At 35.0% G+C, this 27,149-nt stretch overlaps 1 protein-coding gene and 1 long non-coding RNA gene across 4 annotated transcripts in view; one reads left to right on the forward strand and one right to left on the reverse strand.

The window, feature by feature from the left end:
- LOC133867251 (uncharacterized) overlaps window positions 1–27,149 on the reverse strand; it is a 90,460-nt gene that overhangs the window by 16,710 nt on the left and 46,601 nt on the right. The window lies entirely within an intron of this gene.
- Window positions 16,591–18,586, forward strand: LOC133867087 (class V chitinase-like). The gene is made up of 2 exons (XM_062303769.1): window positions 16,591–17,716; window positions 18,311–18,586. The coding sequence occupies exons 1-2, from the start codon at window positions 16,657–16,659 to the stop codon at window positions 18,343–18,345; spliced, it is 1,095 nt and encodes a 364-aa protein (XP_062159753.1). The 5' UTR covers window positions 16,591–16,656; the 3' UTR covers window positions 18,346–18,586.

Genomic DNA, 27,149 nt, shown 5'->3' on the forward strand with positions numbered 1-27,149 from the left:
CCTCCCTTCAATTCTATGATATATAGTTTATGCCCGCATGCACAAGCTTTTGGTTATTAGAGCTTAATTTTCATTGTTAAATACATGAATCATTGAATGAGTCCAAATATATAGTAGGTGTAATAAAGATAGAATATTGTGTGGACAATGCAACAAAAGTCCATAACATTTGCAAGGCTTCATTATTGAAGATGTTGAAACATCTTCCTCCCTTCAATTAATTCTATGATATATAACTTTAGTGTTAGAGTACATAATAAGCATTATATCTAACACTTAGAATAATCATTCTCATTGCCCATATAGAATGACTATTTCTTAAATTGAGGAATAGTTATTCCCTCATGGACTATTAGAATTTTCAATAAAAATTATTTATTTTTCTAATGAAATAGTCATTTCATGTATCAAACGTAACCTAAATGTATAAACGTTTTTATCTAAAGTATAGTGTGTAAAAAGAGATGGTTGGTCGCAACATTCGATGTGTGAAAAACGGTAACATGGCAAAATTCAACTAAAACTCTCTCTCTCTCTAGATCTCTCTCTCATTTTTCTGTGTGGTGAGGCACTTAGTATTAAATCACCACTTATCACAACTTTCTAAAATACTACTTTTAGAAAATCTATTCTTGCTTACATTTTGTTAATAATTGATTGTATATATGATCGATCGTTAATACTTGGAAAAAAAAAAAATTAGATCATATAATTTTTCTTCAAATCCCAGCTAAAAACTGATTAGCAAAAGAATTACAAACACCCTTAAAAGAATTGACTTTAGATCGAACCTGAAATCTATATTCCTATTCTAGAACAATCTAACATTTCACTCACGCCAAAGAGATCATGGTAATTGTTGTTCTTGAACATGAACGTGGTAGCTGTACGTACGTAGACCTACTTGTCAAAAAAGAAATTTTGCAGGTAACGGAAAGTATTATACATATCACAAAGAACCTTAATTAAGAACATATATAAAGATAAAATGGAAACTGAGTGACAACGTACGTAACATTTATCTATTTTTGCTTTTTTTGTATGAGATCTTTCACTTTTTTATTTCACAATTATTTCAAATTAAAGTTGATATGGTAGTTGCAATCGACCCTTAAATTAGTTCTTGCTACAAACAATATATATCTAAGAATGGACTGACACGTGAGCATTGTGGTATAAAGTTAGGATAAAATATGAATTCTAGCATTACTCTACTCTTAATAAAATCTTTTCTAGTGTTTTGGAGGAAATTAAGTTGTTTGATATAATTTAATTTTTAGATTTATGTAATATTAGATAGAATTGTTTGATTTATGCAATCATCCATGTATTTATCAATCAAAACCTGTAACAATCAAAAGCACTTGTGCATGCTGACATACGTTATCATGCAGTTGAAGGGAGGAAGACGTTTGAACAACTTTAGTAATGAAGCATTAATGTAAATGTTATGGACTTTTGCTATATTGTTCACACAAGCTAGGGTCCATTATATATATCCCATTTACAATATGAGAGGTACTCTTTGATTTGTCCATCTCATAAACGCCAGGACTATGATTTTTTGTTTCGACACAAGGGTTCCCACCATCTATAATTGCATCGTGATCCAAAGCCTCCTGCACGTCATGCATACGTCGACGTGTCATTGCCGAAGAATTAGTATGTGAGCCACATGTAGGCTAATCGTCGTGCCTGTAAAATATATATTGACATGTCTCCATGCAATTCCATTATCTTATACGTACATACTTTGTACGTTGTGACACCTCTAAATGTTAGTTTACAGAGGATAGGTGGATTACGAAAATATCAAGGAGATGCAATTGTTAGATAAAATAAAAAAAATTAAAATTAATATTAATTCCCATCAATTTGAATATAGGATTTACGGACGCAGGCAGCTTTTACATGCTTTATATTTTTTAATATTTTCATAAGATTTTGCTTAAAAGTCAGATATATTATTTAAAGCTTCGATTCACACTAAGATTAGGGTACTTTCAAAATACCAGAATTTGCAATTTTTCACATTCTACCAAATGATCTCTACATTTTGACCAAAAAATAAATAAAAAATGTAGATATCTTTCAACTGTCCTCACGAAATTTGAAATTGGTTTTACTTACTCCCATATTTTTGTTTGGCATATTTTGCTCATAAATGACTGAGGTTTTCTGAAGGGCCACCCAATATTTGTTCTAAGAAGCTATAAAATAATTTGGTTTGATTATACCTAGAGTGGTCATTACCAACCAATTTTCAATTTAGCGTGTTCCCTTTTATTTTTCTGGTAAGTACTTACCTGGCCTCCCTGATAAGAAAAATTGGTAACAAACCGTGAGGAATATTATATTATGTAGGTGATCATATGAATCCCACGTGCCGAAATAGGTGACCGAACAATTCAAAATTTATTTGCGCAAATGAGTCTCATATAATGTCTCTTACTGTACTTGCCTAAATTTCTAGCAATTTAAAAAAGTCGTGTACAAAGAATGTAAAAAACATTTCTTGACCCCAAGATTTTCGGCTGATGAAAAACAAAGTTCTTGTAGTGACAAGTAATTGTTGTCAATCCTTATCCACACCAAAGGTTGAAGGCTCAATTAAATAAGAGTTTTATCCATCTCTTCCTCTATTCTTCTTCTACACCTTATTCATTGGACAAACATTTTCTAAATTTCAAATGAAATTAAAAGAAATGTACCAACATTAACTTTAGATCCACAATTAGATGCATTGACATAGCGGAAGGCTTGGTAACAACAATTAAAACGTCTGCGTACGTCTTCTAATCAAAATATAAAACAAATCCTAAGACTTAAAGAACAATAAATTCTGCCAAAGGGTGAGAAATTTTCAAATCTGATTAATAATTCAATGTGTGATTATTACATTGCAAACTCGCCCATAAATAGCAGAGAAATTATAAAGCTTCCTTGCACATGCACCTCCATCTCCCCTCGGAACATACCCATAATCTAAAGCCAAAATGCCTCCCAGGCAAAACGACGTACAATCCATGGACTCGCTAGATGACTTGGAAGGTCAGATCTCCAAGACGTACGCACAGATACAAAGCAAAGCAGCCAGAAGTTGTTGCATCTACGCAGTCCCCGTGATGCTCATCAACATCAACACCAAGAAGGCGTACGAGCCCCGGGTGGTCTCCATCGGGCCCTACCCCGTCAAGAATTTGACAAAATTAAACTACAACAAAGTTGGCTCAAACAATCTTGGTTTTGCAAAAGCTGTACTTAACCAATGTATGTAGTTGACATTTGACACTCTAATCCCACCACCCAGATGTGAAAATGGATGTAACTAATGTTGTGGATTCTTTGGACTTTGGAATGCTCTGGGTTTGAACTTTCCTGTGTCTTTCTCTATAATTGAATAAGATGGCGGCTGTCCACAGTCAATATTTATAAATTGATATTATTTGATTATTAAATTACGTTGCCATTGACACAGAGAATATACATCTAATAAGGGTGTATTCAACATACTTGTTAGAAAAAAAAAAAAAAAAAAAAAAAAAAAAAAAAAAAAAAAAAAAAAAAAAAAAAAAAAAAAAAAAAAAAAACAGTATGTATTAGTAAAAGGGTTTTCAACTTTAGAATCCAAATTAATCTTAAACAATGAAATCTAGTGATAGCCATGTGAAAATTTAAGGGAGAAACTTCTATCAGGATGTGGCAGAAAGCAGGCATTTTTTGCCTTCCAATGAGAGTTAAACACGTCAGCCTAGAACAAGTCAAAATGAAATAGAACCAAAAACCTTATTTCTTCAACGTCTGCTACAAGCCTACAAACAAAAAACCCTCGATTCACCACTCACTTCCTCATATTCTCTCACTCTCTTCATGTTCTTGACAGGTGTATCGCCGGGGAAGCCAAACGCTGCTGCCGCCCAATACGAACGGTGCCCCAGGCCCGAACGCCGCCGCCTCCGCCGCCCAAGACGAACGCAGATGATGCCCGAACGAACGCCGCCGTTCCTGCCGCCCAAGACGAACGGTGCCCAGGCCCGAACGAACGCCGCTGCCTCCGCCGCCCAAGACGAACGCAGATGATGCTCGAACGAACGCCGCTGTTCCCGCCGCCCAAGACGAACGGTGCCCAGGCCCGAACGAACGCCGCCGCCTCTGCCGCCCAAGACGAACGCAGATGATGCCCGAACGAACGCCGCCATTCCCGCCGCCCAAGACGAACGGTGCCCAGGCCCGAATGAACGCCGCCGTTTCCGCCGCCCAAGACGAACGCAGATGATGCCCGAACGAACGCCGCCGTTCCCGCCGCCGCTCTCTCTGATTAGTTTCCCCACATCTGATACTCAGAGCCGACATCTGATACTCAGAGCCGACGTCGGGGTCCTCTCTCTCTGTGTGTTTTGTTCCACCACAAAATGTTGATGGTCGTGATCCGAGGGTGCCGTGCCGCTTGATGTTCTTGGGTTTTATTGGTGATTGTTGGATTTTTGTAGAAAATTGATGCTCTGTTTTGTATTGTAAAACAGGTTATATTTTCAAATTATTCTTCAGTGAATTGCATTATTGCAAGTTTACTGGTTAATTGGAGAAAATTCCCGAGAATCGACAAAGAATGAACTTGAGTTTCTTATCAGTTTTGAATCTAACCAAAACTAACCAAATATCATGATTTTGGGTGCTCTTTACAGAAGTTTCAATCTCTGCCTTGGCTTCCTTTGGTAGATGATCCCACCAGTTGATTTTAAGGTTTTATGTTGTATCTGAGATGCAATAAAGCACTTTATTTTTTCTTGTAAAATATTAGGGCATATGTTGGCCCTCACGTGAGTAGCACAAAAGGAACCACGATTTGTCATATTTTATCAAGGATCAAACAAGTCTTCTCTGAAGAATCATTGTGCAGTATATCCAGTGCCATTTTGTGGCCAATATACAAGCTGATCCACCAAAATCAATAAGAATTTACAAGCTGATCTACCAAAATCAGTGCATTAATAACTTCCCAAAATACTAATTAGTTGTTGCCATATACAAAAGCACCTGTAGTACTCATTTACCATAGATATTCATAACTGAAAAACCAATCACATATAGCCATTAAACAAAGTCTCAAGTGCCAAGTCATCAACACCCCCTGCGAGGTTGCCCACATGAACATGGTTGGAAGAACCAAAACTGGCATTACCATAACCTGCTCCACTTCTAGTAGCTCTAAAGGAGGAATCCTCCAGCATTTACCCTCAAAGACCTTCACTCAAGTTCCTGCCAAATGTCATGAAGAATTTGTTCAGATACAATAAACATAATAAGCCAGTGCTCAAGAAGAATAAACCATACTAAGAAAACTGAAAACTTGAATACGAAGCAATTACGACAACCAAAATTCTATCTCAATGCCTGCCCCCCACTTAACAAGCTTCAAAACCGAATTATTTCCCCCTTAACCAAACTTGACCTAGATTCAAATTCTGATTAAACTCTCTAAAAACCAATAAATTTTGGGCACATGAGTTTTTTTTAGCTTAAATACATAGAACATGATGTGCTTACATAGCCATTGAACTGTTTTTTTTTTACATATGCTGATTGATTTATATAACAAATGTTCATAACTAAAAAATCAATCACAGATTGTGCATTACAATCTTACAACGATTACCAACACAACGATTACCAACTTCAAGCATTTTCATAGGCGTTGATGTTGTCTGCACCAATATCAATTGTAGTAGATAAACATACAGGATCTTGAGACTTGGCAAATGTATTTGCAGAGGGATACTCTATAGTTGGCAAAGAGCACTGTAAATTATTGACAAATAACAAAAATTAGGTAATGGAAAAAAATTTCTTTAATAGAGGATATGTTATAATAAAAATTTACCTTTACTAAACTTTGTTCATTTATCAACCCCAAATAAGCTGGCCTCATATTGGTATTCACAATATTCCTATAGAAAAGAAGATTTTAATACGAATTAAATCAAAATGCATGTTAATGTAAATTATTGTAAATAAATAAAAAATGTATAAGAATACCTTGTTTGCTTATGTGAAGGGCAATTGGTTCTCACATGCCCTGTTTTCTTGCAAATGGAACATGTCCTTTTCGTCATTGCTTGCTTTTCTTTTGGATTTTTTTGTCTCACAGATTTGGGTGCTCCTTTACATCGAACATGTAGAGGATCTTGCAAAGTGAATGTAAGGTTTGATAGTACTTGATTGTTTAACACAAGATCTTCGGCACTTCCTTCATTAGCATCATTTATATCTTTATCACTACCATCATCCATTATCAAAAGCTCGTGATGAAGCTTTTGTAAACCAATGCCAAGATGTTCATATTTTCTTTTTGATTGGCACCCCACTTCGACAACTTCATAAAATTGCAACATCAAGCTATTTCTCATCAAGGTGGAAGAATTTTGTGTTTCTACTTGTATATCATCACTAGATATGCCATGTATAATGCGACTCTTGGCATTGATCGTCCATCTCTCTAGAACATAATGTTGGGGAATAGTGTCCACCAAAGACTTTTTCAAAAAAATTTGAAGAATGTGCGCACACAAAATTCCAACAATTTCAAACTTATGACATGTACAAGTAGCTTTCTTCTCAAGAACTTCAAATGAAACTTCATAAAATGGACTTTCTCTCCCATGAAGAGTCACCCTATATATCTTCATCCCTCCTTCTTCCCGATGTTTAGATGATTTGAAATTTTGACTGTTAAATAACTCTTCTTGAAACATAAAAAAAGACTCTCTTGTGTAAACCTTTGCTGCCTCTACTTCCATCTTGTAACATGTTTTTAAAATCGGTCTAGAAGTTTTTGTCTTCACATCTTTTTGTTTCTCTTTAAAATAACGTGCATCCAAGGCTTTTTCATAGTGATAGACAAATTCACTCACCATTGTGCTCGAACGGACATAATCTTTAAAAAAAATTTCATACTCTCACTCCGTTGAGTTGTAGACATGCCAGCACAAAATGTGGTTCGCAAGTAAGCCGGCACCCACTTTTCTCACCGCATATAGAGTTTTTTCAACCAATCATTCTCTACCAACTCATACTTGCCTACAATTTCACTCCATTCCGTCTCAAACTCTTCAATTGTGATTGTGCTATGAATACAATGCTGAAAATCTCTTTGAAAAGACGGATATTTATTATATATATGAGCCAAATGTTCTGGAACTTTTTGTAAAATATGCCACAAACACAATCTATGAGTGACATTTGGTAATACCTCTGCAATTGCCTTACCTATGGCCTTGTCATCATCTGTGATAATTGTAGAAGGAGCACGTCCAAGCATTGCCTCAAGCCATGTTTTCAACAACCATGTATAAGATTCAGCCGTTTCATTTACAAGCAAAGCACATCCAAACATCACAGATTGGTGATGATGGTTAACTCCAGTAAAGGGAACAAAAGGCATCTTATAACAATTTGTCAAGTAAGTCGCATCAAAAGTAACAACATCTCCAAAATATTGGTATGCAGCTCGTGATCTAGCATCTGCCCAAAAACAATTGCCCATGCATCCATTTTCATCTACTTGGATTGCGTAAACAAAACCTGGATTTTGGGATTGTCTCTCAAGAAAATAATTGTACATTTTTTGTGCATCTCCCTCTTCAAAACGAAATCTTCTTCTATTGCTCACATAATTTTCAACATCTTTAGAAATGCAACCAACATTATAGTCGCCACCTGATTCTTTACTCAACACTGACATTATCTTCCTTGGGGGTACACCAGACTCATTGAGAGTATCTATAAGATTTTTTTGGGCACGTGTTACCATTCTATGTCCACGAAGTAAACTTGTACTTCTAGGAGAAAGGAGCTCATGATTATGTTCACTTATGAACTTACATACAGTCCATTTTAACCCCACTTTCTTTAAACCCATAATTGCTTTACATCCTATCCTTGTTTCGGCAGGCTCTGAATTTGTATAGATTTTCTTTTGACAACTTTGATGACGAAATCCTTCTCTTGAACAAACATATTCTATCCCAATTAATGACTTATCTTTCGATAGTCGAGAATGATTTTTTCGAATGCTAAAACCTATTCGCCTTGCGTAAGCATTATAACATGCATGAGCATCTTCTAATTCATCAAATTCCATACTAAGACATGGTTCCCTCGGACCATTAAATGAAGAAAGGCGGACAATTGGTTGCTTCAAATCATTTTGATCTTCTACCATTTCATTCTCAGCATGTCTATCTTCTACCATTTCATTCTCAGCATGACTATTAGGACTCATTTTAGCGATCCTACAAGAAGATAACAATATTCTTCAAGTATAAATACTGAAATATTTAAACACAAACACAACTTTAAACTAGAATTATTGGGTCATGTTCTAGCATCACATCCAACATTTTTTTTTTTTTTTGAGTGAATGAAAGCTTTATTGACAGCAACTATATAACACAAAATGTTTGTGTTATAAAACAATTAACACAATAGGTTAATTGACAGCAACTATATAACACAAAATGTTTGTGTTAAAAAAAAAATTAACACAATAGGTTATAAATTTCTACATCTGCTTTCTTGTATTTGGCATTCCCTACATCAAACGTTGTTAAACAACACAATCTGCAACATCCTCTAAATTAATTGCAAGATGAATTATCACTCTAAATTTAATTGCAAGATGAATTAGCATCCTCTAATTTAAAAACTACCAATTTCCTCTCATTTTTAGACACTGATACATGAAATACACTGATACATGAAATACATGTACAAAGGAGAATGCCACATGAATAAGGACCATATTTTCCAGTTGTCAGCAAGCACAACTCATTGATAAGGAACCAAGCAACCAAGCACAACTCATCTAACCTCGAGTGCAATTTCTGGAGTTCAACAGATGGTGATTTGGGGCGGACGGGCGGCGGACAAGCGGATTTGGGGCGGACGGGCTGATTTGGGGAGGACGGACGGATTTGGGGCCGACGGACGGACGAGCGGGCTGCGTGGTTTAGTCCAGGCGGACGTGCAGTTATTTGGGGATTTGGGACGGCGGACGGACGGACGGATTTGGGCCGCCGGACGGACGGCCGGATTTGGGGAGGACGGACGGACGAGCGGGCTGCGTGGTTCAGTCCGGTATGCGAGCGTGCGCTAATTAGGAAAGGACCGGAGGGCCGGCTGACGGGCGGACGACGGACGGCTGACGGGAGGACGACAGACGGCAGACCGGCGGACCGGCGGACGTGATTTGGGCAGTGGGGTTTGTCTCTTTTGTTGGAATCGTGAGGCTTAGAAGAATCATAACGCAGAAGAGAGTTTAGAAGAGAGATGGGAGGGATTAGCTAATTCAGTATCATTTTAATTTTTTGCTTTTTGCTAACGTGTCAAGTGGTTATTGGTTGGCAAAAAACCACTGGTTTTTGCCTCTGCCGTATAGAAGGGGCACTCAAAATTTAAATTTGGGTTATTATATAATATATTCCACGAGAAGAGGCTTTTATGTCCCAAAACAGGACAAGATTGTTGAAACAGAATACGATTGTTTAAACAGTGTAAGCACCGTAACGGCTACCCCGCCCCCTTTTCTCTGTACGGCCTAGAAAGAAAAAGAAAAAGAAAAAGAAAAAACACGGCTGCCACGCGCTCCTACAACACGTACCTTTACTATTTTTCCTCGTCATAAAATTATGGTTCTTTTTATTTTTTTAATGAAAATTTTGTTAAATTGGTCCTTTGTAGTTTTGATTATGTAATAAATAAATTTAAACTTATAAACTCTTGTTATGTGTCTCTATAACAAAATTTTCCTATATAAATTATGACAAAAAAAAAAATAAAAAAATAAAAAAAATTGACAGAATCTCATGAAATTACAAACTTAACTTTAAATAAAAGAAAAATATTAAAAAAACACAAAGGAAAGAGAAAAATAAATAAATAAATTTGGAGTGGGAATGGCCGGCCCCCTCCTTTGGCCTGTTATAGGGGAGGCCAAACTATCCTCAAAGATCATTTGCTTCTATCCACAAACCCTAACAAAATGCCGCCGCCGTCCCCTTCCTTCTCCGTATACCTCCCAAACACTCCCAGATCTAGACTCGAACCATTTTCACTCTCCCAAAGCTTTTTAGCTAATCCCTTTGCAGAAAACCTCTGTCAAATTCAACAGAAACTCCTGGGTTCAGAAACTTTCCTGGAAGTAATACTCGCAATATTACTCCTCGTCTCCTCCCACCTGTTGGGGTCTTCCTGTGTTATGGCTGTGGAGTAAAATTAATTCTTCTAAATTCTTCACATTTTCTTAACCAAAATATGGCTTCCCTTTTATTTCATGAACATTTTTTTTTTTTTTGGAAATTGTTGCAGGTGGAGTTCTATATATATATATTGCTTCTGACACTGCTGGGGTACATTCCTGGATGCTTCATTTTATTTATTTATTTTAAAATAGTACCCAATTTGGATAACCTATTTTACTTGGGGTAACGGGTAATTCTCGGGTAACCGGGTACCCCGGTTACTGATTTTCAATAACCAGGGATCCCGGAGTCGGTTCCCGGTTATGGCCAATAATCAAGAACCGGCTCCAAATTTACACTCCTATCACTTGCAATCCCAACCATATACAGTTGAGCGTTGCTCTACGGTATTAAATACATTAAGGTTATGTTTAGTATGCAAAATGACTATTTCATTAAAATAAAATAATAAGTTTGATTAGGAATTGATCTAATACTGGGAATAACCATTCATATTTCTCATAAAGGAATGACTATTTTAAGTCTTCCTATTTCATTCTACATCATTCAATTTTCAATAAAATTATTCATTTTCTTAATGAAATAGCTATTCCGCATACCAAACATAACCTAAATGTATTAATGCTTTCATCCTATGTTTAGTGTAAAAAGAGATGGCTGGTCACAACGTTTGGTCACTTTGGTGTGTGCACATGTGTGAAAAACATTGCAAATTAAACAACATGAGAAAATGCAACTAAAACTCTCTCTCTCTCTCTCTCTCTCTCTCTCTCTCTCTCTCTCTCTCTCTCTCTCTCTCTCTCTCTCTCTCTCTCTCTCTCTCTCTGAGTTTTCTGTGTGGCGAGGCATTATTTAGACTTTGGGAATGATGAGTATCATTCTATTAGTGTGCTCCACCACCTGATAGAAAGTATTGAAGATTTACGAGCAAAAGCACGTGGAACAACTCTAGTCATATCTTGATTCAATGAGACGTTTGGGTGTTCGATGTTTTGAAATCTAAATTCAACTATAATTTACGGCACGAATTTTGAGACAAAATAAAATTGAAAAAGATGTTTGGATGGTTTGACTTTTTGAGACAAAATTATAAATAATTAGAAAAAAAAAATTTGATTCGTTTTTGAAAATTGCTAAGACTAATAAATACCAATAGATTTTTTTTTTTTTTTTTTTTTTTTGAAAAACAATGCACCCAAACATCCTAATCTATCTAGTTAAATTTTTTGTTTTCCTGTTAATCGTCTTAAAAAAAAAACCAAAAAAAATAAATAAATAATAATAATAATAATAATAATAATAATAAAGAAAATAAATTTTATAAATGAATTCATTGAATTTAAGCAACTATTGATTTATTCCCTATGGTGACGATTGGGTGAATCGAATTAAACCAACATTGAACAACAAAGTCAAAAAAAAGAAAAATAAAGAAAAATAATTCTTTTAAGTTTTTAATTTCTTTAATTTTTTAGTTTTAGATAATTTATTTTTTTATTAAGAGTGACACGTGTCTTCATTTTATTGGAGCTGATGTGGCACATTAATGAAATTTGTTAAGTGTTTTGACGGAATTTTACTGTAGGGAGTGATTTGTTTTTTTTGGCATACCCTATGGACCTCTGAGTTCATTTTCATGCCACATAGAGCTAATTGTAAATCAGGTAAACTGTAAGGACTAATTTTGCATTTTTCCCTTCATATTGTATAGAAGACAGTTCAATTTTAAATAAATGTAACCCAAGTTAAAGACCCGATTCAATTTATATATATATGCCACCTGTTACAATTTTAAATATACCACTTGTCGCAATTCTAAGTTATACTCTTGAAGGCTTATGTTATTATTTATAAATATATGATATGATATGATATGAAATATTGTTTAAAAATTTGACGTGTCATAATTTATTAATTTTTACCTTCCACTTGTCAATTTTTTAAATAGTCAATAGACTGGTGATTCTGCCATTATATATACGAAACTATAATTTTTATTTTATTTTATTTTTTCCGAAAATGGCTTAGAAAAGAATACCAAAAAATATAAATAGTAATAATGAAAATAAATAAATAAACATTACAGAAAAATTTATAAAATTCAAATAACTGTTAATTTCTACCCTATAAATGCTATTTGTCACCCTCCTATGCCCCAATCCCATGGGAATAGGATGCTCTCCATTTAAAATGAGATGGAGAGTAGGGGTATACATGCAGATGCATTTATTTATAATAATCGCAGCTGCAGCCACATTTGCAAAATATGGATATTACTTTTAGTTTGTTTGACAACTCCCTCGATATCCACTCATTTAAATTCAATCCAAACTCGATTCGTGGCTGTAGGAACTCGCTTGTGATTGTAGAAATCCGTTCGATTATTAAGTAACATGCATATACTTGATTCTCTTGAAGAAACTCAATATATAAATTACATACACATGGTTAATATTATATTGAAGTCATGTAAGACACTTATGATCGTTACATTATGATACCAATATTAATGATGAAGAGCTTGTGGAGGTTAGTTCTTTGCCGTATGATAAAAAATTTGACCAAAATGGGGATACTCATCATATGCTTAATTGATGACATGAGTCCAAGGAGTGAATATCTTAGTTGGGTTTTGAGAAAGTTAATTTTGTTAATTTTCTTAGGGTTGAAAATTTTCTATCAAGTTTTCCTAGTAAAAATTTTGATGTTGGTTTCGACTTGTTGGAGAAAAAAATGATTTTTAGTTGGTAAGAAATAATTGATGATTTTTGGGATCAATAATTTTATGAAGAGTGAGTTTGAGAAAATAAATAAAGGTTGGGTGAAAATTGGGTTATCTCAAATTGGTGCGCAGAATTTCAGAACTATTATTAAGAGTCATGTTGGGATTAGTTGCAAGATATTTCTTTTCTGGTATTGATCAATTTGTTTTGCTATCAAAAAGGATGAGATGGATGAGGTTAATTGGACATCCAAAAGAAATTGAGGCAATTAATTAGACAACAACATTACGGTTGGCCGGATACAACGATAGGTTGAGACAACCTTACGGTTGTTGTCCCTGAAAATAAACATGATAGTTGTCGACTTAATTAAATTAAAATATAGGAAAAATACACATAACTCACTCAAAACTGTCATCTTATTGTCAATGTTCATCCCAAACTATCAATTGTGTCAATCTCCCCCTCTAAATTATCGAGAAAAAAAATGTCAATATCCCCCTAATGACAAAAATATCCTTCATAAAATTATTAAAATTTTAAAAAAACTAAAAAAATTATTTTAAAAAATGTGAAATAACAAAAAGCTATACAAAAAACAAAAAATAAAAACAGGTTTTTCTTTTTCTTTTTCTTTTTCGTTACATTTTTTTAATAATTTTTTAGTTATTTTTTCTAAAAAAAAATTGTTATTTTTTTTAAAACAAAATTGTTCTTTCTTTTTTTTTTTTTTTAAAAAAAAAATCGTTTTTTCCTTAATTTTTTAATTTGTTTTTTTAAATATTTATTTTCTAGTTTTTAGTTTTTTATTTTTTATTTTTATTTTTTTTTTGAATTTATAAGGACATTTGTCTTATTGAAAAATAGATATAGTCATTTTTATCTTTTTGTTGGTCTTAGAGAAAAGTTGTCATGTTTTGATAGTTTGAGGAGAGATCGACATTGACACAATTGGTAGTTTAGGAAGCACATTGATAATATACTAAGTGGTAGTTTCAAGAAAATATGTGTATTTTTTCCTTAAATATATCACAAAGCAGCTTAAGATTGTAAAAAAAAAAATAATAATAAAAAAAAATAAAAAAGCTTGTGTTCTAGCTGTACGTGCGGACAAACATTATCATGCAATTTTTTATTTTTTTTTAATTTATTTATTTGTTTTGAAAATGGCTGAACTCAAATATTATCAAAAACAAATTATTTAAGCACAACACTAAACAAAAATAGATTACCATGCAGATGAAGGGAAATAAAAGACGTATGAACATTGTGTGAACGATATATAGTAAATAAGAATGAAGCATTAATGGAAGAGTAATGATTCACTACCACCTTTTAACACAACTTTTCACCACCTTGCTTATTTGGCAAGGTGGTCCCCCACCTTATTTTATTGAATAATGATTCAATGCCACCTAAATATACAACTTTTTACCACCTTGCCTATGTGGCAAGGTGGTCCCCCACTATTTTTTGAGTTTTTTTTATTTTTTAAAAATAAATTAAAGTGGGGGACCACCTTGCCACATAGACAAGGTGGTGAAAAGTTGTATATTTAGGTGGTAGTGAATCATTACTCTATTTTATTTTTAAAACCTAAAAAGTAGTAGGGGACCACCTTGCCACATAAGCAAGGTGGTGAAAAGTTGTGTTAAAAGGTGGTAGTGAATCATTACTCTTAATGGAAATACTATGGACTTTTGCTATATCGTTGACACAAGAATCCATATCGATCATTAATTATGAGGAGGCACTATAATTTATGAGAAATCCTTGATGGGGGACACTCATCCGTCCCCCATCATCCATTTATAATAAAAAATTATTTTTTTATTAAAAAATTGTCTCTGATGTAACATCAGAAGCAACTTTTTAATAAAAAACTAATTTTTTTATTATTTATGGGTGACATGGGACGGATGACCGTTCCCTGTGTAGAAGCCCTTATAATTTATTGTTCCAACACAAGAGTTCCTATTGCAACAATGTGGTGCCCAAGCACCTTGCAGTGTTTGGCCTTTATGCATAGGACAAAAAATTTTCAAATCAGTTTGTAAAAAATTTTTTACAATTAACTTACATGTAAGAGTAATATGTGTCATTTAAATATGTGAGAATCATATGATTTTTTATTAATGCTATTTAAAAAAAAAAACATGTGAGAAGCACATGCTATTAAAATAACACGTGCTTTTCATATGCCAAGGGACACATGTCACTCTTACATGTGGGTTGTAGGATATTTCCTACAAACCGGTTTGTAGAAAATTTTTGTCTTTATGCATATGCTTTGTTAAATTATTATTTATCTAAAAAATTTTAGTTTATTGGAAGAGATGAATTTAATTAATATTTTAACAATCTTATGTGGCCAGGCTTGAACTTCATTTTAATTGGTAAGATCCAATACGTGAAATATTTTTGCTTACCTCAGAAAGTGTTTTGTCACTTTTTAAACCACAGGGAGTTATTTGTCACTACGCCAAACCACAAGGACCAAAAATGCATTTATCCAAAAAAAAATCAAAATCTAAAAAATCAATGTAGTCTCTTGGCTTACTGCAAAGATTGCTACATTGCCATCAATTGTGCATCTGCCTAAGGAATATATTTTTTATTTTTTAAGGGGAAAATTCACTTAACTCTCTAAACTTCTATCACATTTGTAATTATCACCCTAAACTTAAAAAACTCTTAATTTAGTGTATATATCTTTCAATTTTTATTTTTTCAATTTTATCAATCAGTTAGGATTTTTCGTTCAATTACAAATTCTTTACAAACTGACGTAACAATCCATGTGCCCTTAATTATCATGTTAAACACTGAATAATTAAATTTACCTGTTAAATTTTGTTATTTAATTTTTTACCATTAAGATATTGCCACATGAGTTGGTTATTTGACTATTTTTAAAGTTCATGTAATATTGAATTAATTTAAGTCATTTAGTTAGAACTGATAATACGATGAGTAATGTTACTCTTCACGTACACCGATTTATCACACCTATTTTATACGAGTTGACATAACGTATTTTAAGTGACTTTTCATATTAGGCACTTCAAAAAAACCAAAGTGTTAAAACATGCCAAAATGAGTGTGATCAAATAGTAACATTGCTTTAATACAATACCACCAACGTGAATGGAGAAAAAAAAAATTCTCGGTTTGTAGTTTGAAATTTCTTTTGTTAGCTAGTGATCACTACACTAAGTTATCTATACTCTTGGACTCATTCATTCATCATGCCTTTAATAATAAATAAGAAGCTCCTAATTATCATGCAGTACTTGAACGGAGGAATTAAGACGTTTGAACATCTTTAATAACGAAGCAATATTGTTCACATTGTTCACACGGGAGTCCATATATTATCACGCACACGTATATGGAAGCGTGACGCCAGCAACAGATTCGTCCCGCGCGATCCTACAATCGCGGTCATGATTATTAATGGAACAACATTAATCAATCGATCATATCAGATAATTTAGTAGCTAGTAAGCAAGTAATTAATTAAATTACTCCAAGCGGGGGAAAAAGGGTAAAACGAAAGCCTATATATACGCTTGCATTCTCTTCTCAAAGCCCTCAAGCCATATCTCTCATTCTCATAGCTATAGGCTTATAGCAAGCAAGAGAACTCGATCTCCTTCCTCGCCTTCCCTTCAATGGCTTCGTCTGTGGATGCCCCAGTGAGAGCCGGATACTGGTATTGCGACAGTGAATTCCCAATCCCGGTGGCCAGCATACCTTCCCAGCTTTTCACCCATCTTTTCGCTGCCTCTGCGGATGTCAACCCCCACACCTATGAAGTCACCTTTCCTGAAAAATATAAGGAGCAGTTCTCAACCTTCACCCAAACCGTACAACACAACAACAAAAATGTGAAAACCCTTTTATCCATCGATGGAGATTCGACGACCTTTTCTTCAATGGCTAGGCAGCACAATACCCGCAAAGCATTCATAGATTCCTCAATAAGTTTAGCCAAGAAGAATAACAAATTTCATGGCCTTTCCCTCAACTGGCTGTACCCCTCCACAGAGAGCGACATGACCAACCTTGGCTTTCTCCTCAATGAATGGCATGCAGCCGTGAAGAAAGAGTCGGGGAGGACCGGCAAGGCCCAGTTGCTTCTAGTCGCAGCGGTCAATTTCAGGCCAACATATAGGTCGTTGCGCTATCCCGTTGATGATATTTCACGGAGCTTGGACTGGATCAACGTTTTGGCGTATGACTTCTATAGCCCTGATCGGTCATGGAATGTTACTGGACCTTTTGCTGCATTGAAAAAGGCAGACAACCCACATTGTGGGGATACCGGCGTCACAGCTTGGCTTGTTGATGCACACGTGCCCGCCAATAAAATAGTCCTCGGCCTTCCATTTTATGGCTACGCGTGGCGTCTAGAAGATGGTAATAACAAATTGTTATTTCCGCCTGCTGATGGACCGGCTAATGAAGTGCATGTAGCCGCAGATGGGGGCCATGGGGCCATATTTTATAACCAAATCGTGCTTTTCCGAGAGACTCACCCCAATGGCAAAGGCGAATACATTGAAAACTTTGTTTTTGACTATTTCCGTGATGGAAATACTTGGATTGCTTATAATGGTAAGAAGAGTATCATTGCTAAGGTTCAATATGCTCGAGAGAAGCAGCTGCTTGGTTACTTTGCATCGCACTTGGGCGCCGACGACGTCAGAGATTGGACTCTTTCAGAAGCAGGTTAGTATGAATTCAATCATCTATATCTTTCCCAAATCATGCATCTATAATTTGCCAGGACGATTTCCATGTCTTTGACGCATGAGTGATCATTTGTTTTTGTTTTGAAGTTTTGTTGTCCGCATGCATGCATGCATGTGTACGTCTCTTTTTTGGTAAGTGCATCCATCTTTGATTATATATTAGTATTCCTATTTGGATTTGTTGTAGGTCCTCATCATTCTAACTTGTAAGTTGTAACGTGCGCGTGCGCGCGCGCGCGCACACACATATATATATATATATGATCAGTCCGTGATGCATAAACTGATAAAAAAAAAAAAAAAGATTCAATTACTGAGATTGGTTGAACGACCTCCAAAGGTCTTGGAGTGATTGTAGGTTTTTTTAATAAAGGTGATTATTGGCGGGGCTAGAGTCTTTATGATATATCTGTGTGAAATACTGACGTGTCAATATGTAATTGGAATATTAAAACAAGGGTTTTGTGATTATCCCATCCGTATTGAAATTAATTAAACTCTTCCAATTTGGATTTGTACGTAAGTCTTCATCATTCTAACTTGTAGCTTGTACTTCTTATTGCTGTGGCAGCTAATGACGCATGGCTGCCGCCCGCCAAGGGATAATGCAAATGCATGATGATCGGTAGAAGCTTCTATTATCGACATTGAGGCCAATAATCAGCTATGTCGTCGTGTTTAGAAGCTTGTTATTATATATCCACGTAAATAAGGCCGATTATCAGGTGTGTTGTGTGGCCAATAATCAAACGCGCGTGTATTTGTAACAATAAGGCCTCTAAAAATCATATATGTCGTGCTTAGAAGCTTGTATTATATATCTACAATAAGGTCAATTATCAATTAATATGGTGTACGTACTGTGTGGAAGCTTGTATTATCCTTAATAATGCAATAATGAGATAATTAAGTTGTACGTGCTATTTGTACATATTGTGCTATCAACAATAAGAACATGCAATAATATAATCACCCATAAAATTTCACACTGGCCAGCCGGGGGTTTCAACTGAGGCTCAATCCCAAGCTATAAAAATCCAAACTCAAACTTGCCGGAAGTTGGTGGGCTCGACTATAGGTGGCATTACCTCGTGCAAATTGCAACTTTCAAACTACCCGAGGCCCTGTTGAAATCTACATGCAAATATTTTATGTAAGATAGATTCCAAAATAGAGAAATGCACAAAAGAGATTTCAAATTAACCCATTTCACTTCGTTCAAAATATAAAAATAAAAAATAAAATAAAAAAATAAACCCATTTCACTTGAAATGAATATGAACAATTTTACGACTAATACTAGAAAGAATATTCATGTCTTGATCCTTTGTGTCTTTTTAAGAATGTGCCTTTTAAAATTGCAATTGGATCAAAATTCAATAGTTATTTATCATAAATCCAATGATAATTTTAAAAGTTACGTCAATTTTGAGATGTCATGCATATACTAATTGTCCATTTAACGGGATTTTCTTATTCTTCTTCTCCTCTCTCTCTCTCTCTCTCTCTCTCTCTCTCTCTCTACTTATATTTAAAGTAACTTCTCAATGTAGAAATATAACTAATTAAGTTCATGACTTTGAAATTAGATCTACTAGTTATAAGTTTTTAGATCGACCTTCAAAACGTTAACTTAAAAAAATTGATCAAATTTTGAAAGGGAGGGTTATAATTAACCAATTGCTCCGATTAATTTCTTGACCTATTTGTTTTGTGCTTCGCAAGCATATAGACATATATAGATAGGCTAGCCTTGTGCACGTGCAGATTACGAATTTTGCTCACTCAAAATTAGTGATTATTATTTGTGTATCATTAATCCCCTATATATATATATAGACATGATGGATTTTAAATTTTAAATCTTATAATAAAATTTGGGCCATGAAATAGATTTTCTCCATTTTTTTTAAACAAGGTGTCATGTAATTTAAAATTTTAATTAAATAATGTAGCACAATATACACCGTTAGATGCAACAAAAGGAAATCTGGTCTATGAAATAGTGTTGTGGATGGAGTTAAGATGAAACTAGAATTTGTGTTAAAAGTAGAATTTTATTTAATAAGGATTATTAGCTATCAATAATTAGTATTAAGATTAATTTTATTTTAAAATTAGGTTTATCATTAGTTGGGTATTTTTTTTTCTCTTATCTTATTATAAGTGTCTATTTAAAGAAACCAAAAAGTTAATAAAATTATGGATGAGTTAGGCTTAGAGTGCGTTTGACATTATGATTTCATACACAAAAAAAGTGATTTTAAACTAAATAAGAGAATTATAAATTTTCAAACTACCCTAAAGACTGAAAGCCTAAAATTCCTTGAATTATCTTACCATTTTTATGTAAAATAAAATAAAAGAGATGGAAGGAAAGAAAAGAAGAGCACAAAATAGAGAAAATGCTACATTGCTTTTTATTTCATTGAGTGTTTTTAATTACAAAAGATATGAATATATAGGCTAATCAAGAGGAGCATATCTCACTAATCATGGCACACAATCAGGAAATATTAAAGTGGAAAATATTAAAGAAATCAGGTAGGAAAATAAGGAAAGATATTGGAGAGGAAATCAAGGAGATATTCTTGAGATGCTGCAACGGCTCTTTATTCTCTAACACTCTCCCGCAAACTGATGGGAGGAACTTCCTTCAGATTGTTTTTTGCGCTAAATCATCATCATGAAACCTTTTTTTTTTTTTTTTTTTTTTTTTTTTTTTTTTTTTTTTTGTATTGGCCCGGGTTTGCAAACTGTACTTCAAAGGCAAAAAATAAAGCCAACTATGGGCCAAAAGAAATTAAAAACAGGCTTCAGTTTTGAAACATTACCACAAACAAGAGATTGCGCCAACAATGGGCCAAAGAGAAGAGGGCCAACTATGGGCTTAAATGAGCTTGGGCCTTTGAACATTTACCTCAAGCTAAAAATTGGGCCAACAATGGGTCAAAGAGAAAAGAGCCAACAAATGACTTAAATGAGCTTGGGCTTTTGAACATTTGCCTCAAGCTTGAAATTGGGCCAGCAATGAGCCAGAGAAAAGAAGGGCCAACTATGGGCCCACTACAAAAAAAAAGAGGCATTTCTTGGCATTTATTATGTGTCAAGAAATAGGTATTAAATGTCAAGAAACAATTTCTGACCTTTAATTCATCACATATCTCTAATGTCGCAGCTTTGTAGTTGAGAAAGTTTATTTCTTGACACATAATTTATGTGTCAATAAAATTTCCTAATATATGTGCAGGGAATTAATTTGATGGCACATAAATCATGTGCCAAGAAACTTATTAGGGTACAACCCAGACGGAAGCATATATTATGAGGTGATTAGGAACCCAGAGAGAAATTGGGTGCTCCAGAGGGGGAAGAAGATTGTGTTGCAGTACAATGTTGCGATACAACCAGTAGAACGAGCTTGCAATCATTTTAGGCGGGTTAAGGGCATGCTTATCAGGAGCGGGTCCTTCATACATATGCGGGACGAATGGCCGAAGGTAGATAAGCAGATTAAAAAGGCTATGTGGCAGGCGCTGATGGTATGGTTATGAATCTAATTTATTTATTTAGTTAAATTAAACCTAAGATTAAGTTTCTCTTGAACTTTTAAAATTAATGCTTACATTGAATATGCTGGAAGAGTTCTATCTACCTGTATCTGTAGACGAGCGCAAGGCACAACAAGAAGCGTGGAATGATATTGGCCACAAGCACCGCTCGTGGAAGTCGAAGTTCAAAAGCAAGTTAGGGTTTCAAGACGGTGACACGCCCGAGATTATACGTGCGAGAGTGCCAGACAAAGTTTTTAGGAAGTATGACGCAGAAGATGCGGAGTTCCTGCTGACCGACTTGTGATCTGAGCAAAAAAGGGTATGTATGTCTTTGATTGTATGACAAAAAAATGTTGTGTTTTTTTAATAACAGTTAATTTAATTTTGATTACTACTTTAATTGTGTCATTGCTTACATTTTTACCATCATGTTCAATGCGTAGGCGACCTCTGAACGGATGAAGCGTTTGCGCGAGCAGAATGACCTCCCCCATTGTACGGAATCCAAAAGTTATGCCAGATTTAATCACGAAGAGGTATGAACAAATATATGTAAATACAATATTTGTTGCTAATTGTTGCTAATTGTCACTATTTTCTCGCTCTCTGTTTGTTATATATTTCGACTGGATGGCGACAGGCATGTACATCTGGCACGCCCCCCACTTGCGCCGAGTCGTTCGTGAAGACGCACACAAGGAAGGACGGCACTTACCTGAATGAACGCACACGGGTCCTATGCGTATGCTACTAACACATTTTACTAATATTTCTAAGTTATGTGTGTGATATGACGTTATTCAATATATGTGTATTTTATGTTGATGATGTACAAGAGAGGATGACGCAGAATTTATCCAGTGATCCAGCCGCCACGCAGAGTGTTGTGCAAATTTTAATACTCGCAAGCGCACGAATCGTTTACAATATAGTGTATGTGCAAGTGCGAGATCGTATCCACAGGGAATTGTGTTGCGAAAATTAATTTCTATTTAAACTAATCCAATTTTAACCTAGTTCCAAATTTAGGGGTTTTTGATAAAGGAAAACATAAACAAAAATAATGAAAATAAAGGGGTCTAGGGTTTTGGAATCCACACTCACCAAATCACAACAACCTAATCTCATGCTCATCACACATATTTTGAGGTTCTCACATACAAATCTTAGGTATGCTCTACATTGCTTCAAAAATCATTTAAATCATTCAATGAATCCGTTCATTGCACAAATCACAAAAGATATTAGGATTTAACCAAATCATCAAATGTATCAGTCGAACGAAACACAATGAATATCCAATGTTTTGATAAATGAAAAACCAAGCAATCAATTTAATGAAACTTATTCCACATCATCACTTGTATCCGGAAACCACAAGAGATATCAAAACATTATCTCAAAAAATCGAAGTAGAACAATGAGAAATCAAAACCCATAAACTCAAATAGCATAAACAAGCATGAAACTCAGTTTCTCTTCAATGGTGAGGTTTCATCCTCAACCCTAAACGAAAATACTAGCTACCCATGATAAAATAACTACAACCTAAAACATTAAATTAAAAGCATAAAAATTAAACACTTACAAATAAAAAATGGAAGAACAAAATCCTCTAGAAGAGAGACTTGGTGCGTGAGGGCTGTGCCCCATTCTACCCACGTTTTACAAAGGCAAAACAAACGCATATATAGTGCCAAGTCTAAAGAGTTTAGTCTGGCACCTCAAAAGAAAACAAGTGACGGAGCTACCCCTTTCCATTTTGGTGTTGCTAGGAAAATGACGCTTCTGCCCTGCAGGTTGTCTCTTTTTCTGCTACCCTTTCACGTGATTCTCCACACTTTAGTTCATCCAGCACACACATCTTTCAAAGTTGGTCTAACAGGAAACCAAGAAGAGGAAAAATCTGCTGGTCTGTGTGTGTGTCTGCTGTCCTTGCCTTGGACAATTCGGTGCTGGTCTTTGGGAGTTGCTGGACGTGCATGAGCTGCTGTCCATGGGAGCTGCAGGTGCAGCAGGTTGCTGTCTGGCGTGGAGGAAGGTGCTGCCCATGCTGGCCGGTTGGGGAAGGTGATGAGCTGCTGTCTTGCAGGTGCTGTCCAAGCTTGGAGGAAGTGCTGCTAGGCGTGGAGAAGTGCTGCAGATGCTGCTGTCCAAGTGCAGAAGGTGCTGCAGAGTGCTGTCCAAGTGCTGTCCAGCAGCTGCAAGTGCTGTCCAGGTGTGCACAATTCCAGCTTTTGTCCATTTGGTGCTGTCCTGCGCACAGGTCTCTCTTTTGCCTTTATATATATATATATATATATATATATATATTTAACTCTTGCCTTTTCTCACTTCATTTACGAGATGCCCCACTTGTCCAATTAATTTGCAATTCCACCAAAATATTATCATTTTTTTATCAATCACTTGCAAAAATACTAGAACACCAAAACTAACCAAAAGTATTAGAACATAACAAAATTAAAGGTCTAACTAATGTAAATTAATGGGTCTAAATATACACTTTTTGGCACTCATCAAATACCCCCAAACTTACATTTTGCTAGTCTCTTAGCAAAACAAAATGAAAAACAAAATCAAAGCATGAAACATAAATCCGCTTTCGTGGGAGGGACGATTGCATTTAGCATATGCAACAAGCCTTTTAAACCCCTATGACTCCCTAGTGGACGAGTGAAGTCTCGTGAGGGTTTGCCAGAAATGATACCCACAAACATTGAAACACTATGTTGTCAATAAGAAAGAGTTTTACCCAAACCATGGTTCATACGTCATTGGCATGCTTAAAAAGACAAACCCCATCATAAACATCAACAGTGGATCCAACATCAAATCACTCATTAATTGACAATAAAGATATCACATTTTCTCAAAAGTGTAGAGTGAAATCAATATGCAATTATGAGGTTTCATTTTAATTTCAGGATAAGTACCTCAAAAATCATTGGAATCCCTATCAAATGAAACAACCAAGGCAAGATATGCAAATTATTTTATTTTATTTTATTTATATATATTCTTTTTGTTTTGTTTTGTTTTGTTTTTTTTTTTTATTTTATATGTTGGCTGTGCAATGCTCGGCTCCCTTAAGCTTTCTAATTGACCCATGTAACGAGTATTGGGCCAGTAGCTCCCAAACCAAATGGTCTTAGGGCACTAGATGTAGAAACATCCCTAAGGGCTTAATTACTCAAGTCAAAAAGGCTACGAAGCCAAACTAGCCATACAATTAACCAAATTGAAATTCTCATCTTTTGACGCGAACACTCAATGCTTAGTGAGGCAAGAGGCTCGGTTACTCAGTGAAAAAACTCAAAAATGATCTTTTTTTTTTTTTTTTTTTTTTTTTTTTTTTTTATAAATATATATATAAATATCTTGCAAACCAAGGTTATTTATCAATAGGTCTTCCAACAATTCTCAAAATACACAATTAAGTAAAAATTCATACCCCACAAATTACATGCTAATATGCTCGTGATAGTTCAACTCAAGTGAAATCTTACTAGCCCAAAAATAAGTCAAAAGACTCAGATTCCTAAAGACATGATGTGTTCAAAAACTTAAGCAAGCCGATGAAATGCAAACCACAGTTATAGTTTAACTCAAACTTGACAACAATTTTTTTTTTTTTTTTTTTAACAAGCAATAATAAATAAACAAACAAACCAACAAAAAGACAGAATGTTTTTACATACCCCCAAACTTGAATTACACATTATCCGCAATGTGTAGTGTAGAAATACATTACCAGAAATACGGAAACATCGAGGTGTGAAAGGTCAAGGCGTCCCCCAAACTTAATCACCAAAACACCTGTCAACAAAAACTAACAGCAACATTTCTCATAGAAACAAACATCAAAAGGTTAGTTGCTGTCAGAAACGAAAATAAAATAGCAAGAAATTAAATGAAAAATGAAAGAAATTAAATTTACAAAAATTAAAAGGGAAAAGAAAATTTACAGCGCCTTCCCCGATCATGTGGATGTCCAACCAATCCCTTCCACCCTTTCTTCTTTAAGAATTGATGTCCCTCGGGAGGAATGTTTCGCCATCTTATGTAGCCAACTTGCTTGCTTCGAAGGATCTTCTTAGGACAATGGTTCCTAGATTTGCGCGGTTGTGTGCATAGATCCTTGACAGTTTTGGCATAAGATGGCTCTTTGAGACATTTAAGAATTGAAGCTTGGAGTTCATGAAATGTCTCAAGAGGGATTGTGATGAAGGAATGAGCTTCAGTACTCATTTCCTTATTATTGGAAGTATTTGGATTTGGCGGGGGTGCTGCTTGCTCAAGGTGCTCCTCCTTTTCTTCCTCATTGCTATCCACAATTTCCTCAGTCTCAAACATGGTGATGGTAGGGACATGCTCATGACAAGAATGACTAGCATCATCCTCATCAATCATGTAGTGCCCTGCAACCATCGACTGACTCTGAAGCTCTTCTTCCTCTATTCTGGTGACTTCAGCAACCAGATATTCAAGCTTTCCTTCTATCCTGGCAATCGCCTGAGTGTTTTCCATAGTAGCATTCTTCATGTCACTAATAGCCTGGCCTGTGAGCTCCATGAAGACCTTGAGAGTGTCTTCCGAAGTGGACTGTGAAGAAGAGGCTGGATAAACGTAGGATGAAGGATGGGAAGATTGGTTATCAAACTGTGGATAATCAGGATAGTGCAGTTCCTGATATTGGGGAGCACAATTTCCCATGGCATGAGCTTGCCACGAGAAATCAAGATGGTCGCTCCAGTCCGGGTTGTAAAAATTGGAATTTGAATCAAATCCCGGACTAGAGAGATTGGTGTTCATTTGCTCATAAGACAGATTGCAGAATTGTTCCCAGGAGGGACAACTACTAGCACTATGATAAGGATCAGAGCAATATGAACATGGTTCATGTGGGTTGAAACTGTAAGGGTAGTTGGTTGGAGCAAGTGTCCTACCACTAGGTGAAGCATGTTGTGCAGAAGAATCACAATAATTATCAAAGCAAAAACTCATGTTTCACTTACACTGCATAACAAGAAAATATCCCACCAAAGATATGAACCAATATTTTTTTTTTTTAAAAAAAAAAAAAAAAAATTAATCAAAGAAAAACAAACAATAAAAATAATATAAAACAGAAACAGAATATTAACAAAATAAACTAAAAACAACTGATTTTTTTTTTTTAAAAAAATTAAAAATAAACTAACAAACAAAAACAAACAATAAAATAAGGTAAAACAGAAACAAAATATTTAACAAAAATGAACTAAAAACAAGCTGATTTTTTTTTTGGTTTTCTGCTGCTTAGAAAATTCGCACGATCGAAGTAAGGTTCGATCGATCGAATTACTTCTAGATCGATCGACTTTATGTAGGGTGAATGTTTTCTCGATCGATCGAAAATCGATCGATCGAATTGAGACTCGATCAATCGACTTCGCGGGGCACTCAGAAAGTGCAGAAACAGCAGAAACAAAACCGGGAACACAATTTTTTTTTTTTTTTGAACAAAAATAGAAACAAAACAACAAATATATGAAAGAAAAATCTACCTAAACTAGTAGAAAAATAAAATCAATTCAAACAAAAATCAATTTCCACAAACAAAACTATTCCTCGGCAACGGCGCCAAAAACTTGTTGTGCAAATTTTAATACTCGCAAGCGCACGAATCGTTTGCAATATAGTGTATGTGCAAGTGCGAGATCGTATCCACAGGGAATTGTGTTGCGAAAATTAATTTCTATTTAAACTAATCCAATTTTAACCTAGTTCCAAATTTAGGGGTTTTTGATAAAGGAAAACATAAACAAAAATAATGAAAATAAAGGGGTCTAGGGTTTTGGAATCCACACTCAC

Source organism: Alnus glutinosa, chromosome 4 (genome assembly GCF_958979055.1).
Source record: "Alnus glutinosa chromosome 4, dhAlnGlut1.1, whole genome shotgun sequence".
NCBI lineage: Eukaryota > Viridiplantae > Streptophyta > Magnoliopsida > Fagales > Betulaceae > Alnus > Alnus glutinosa.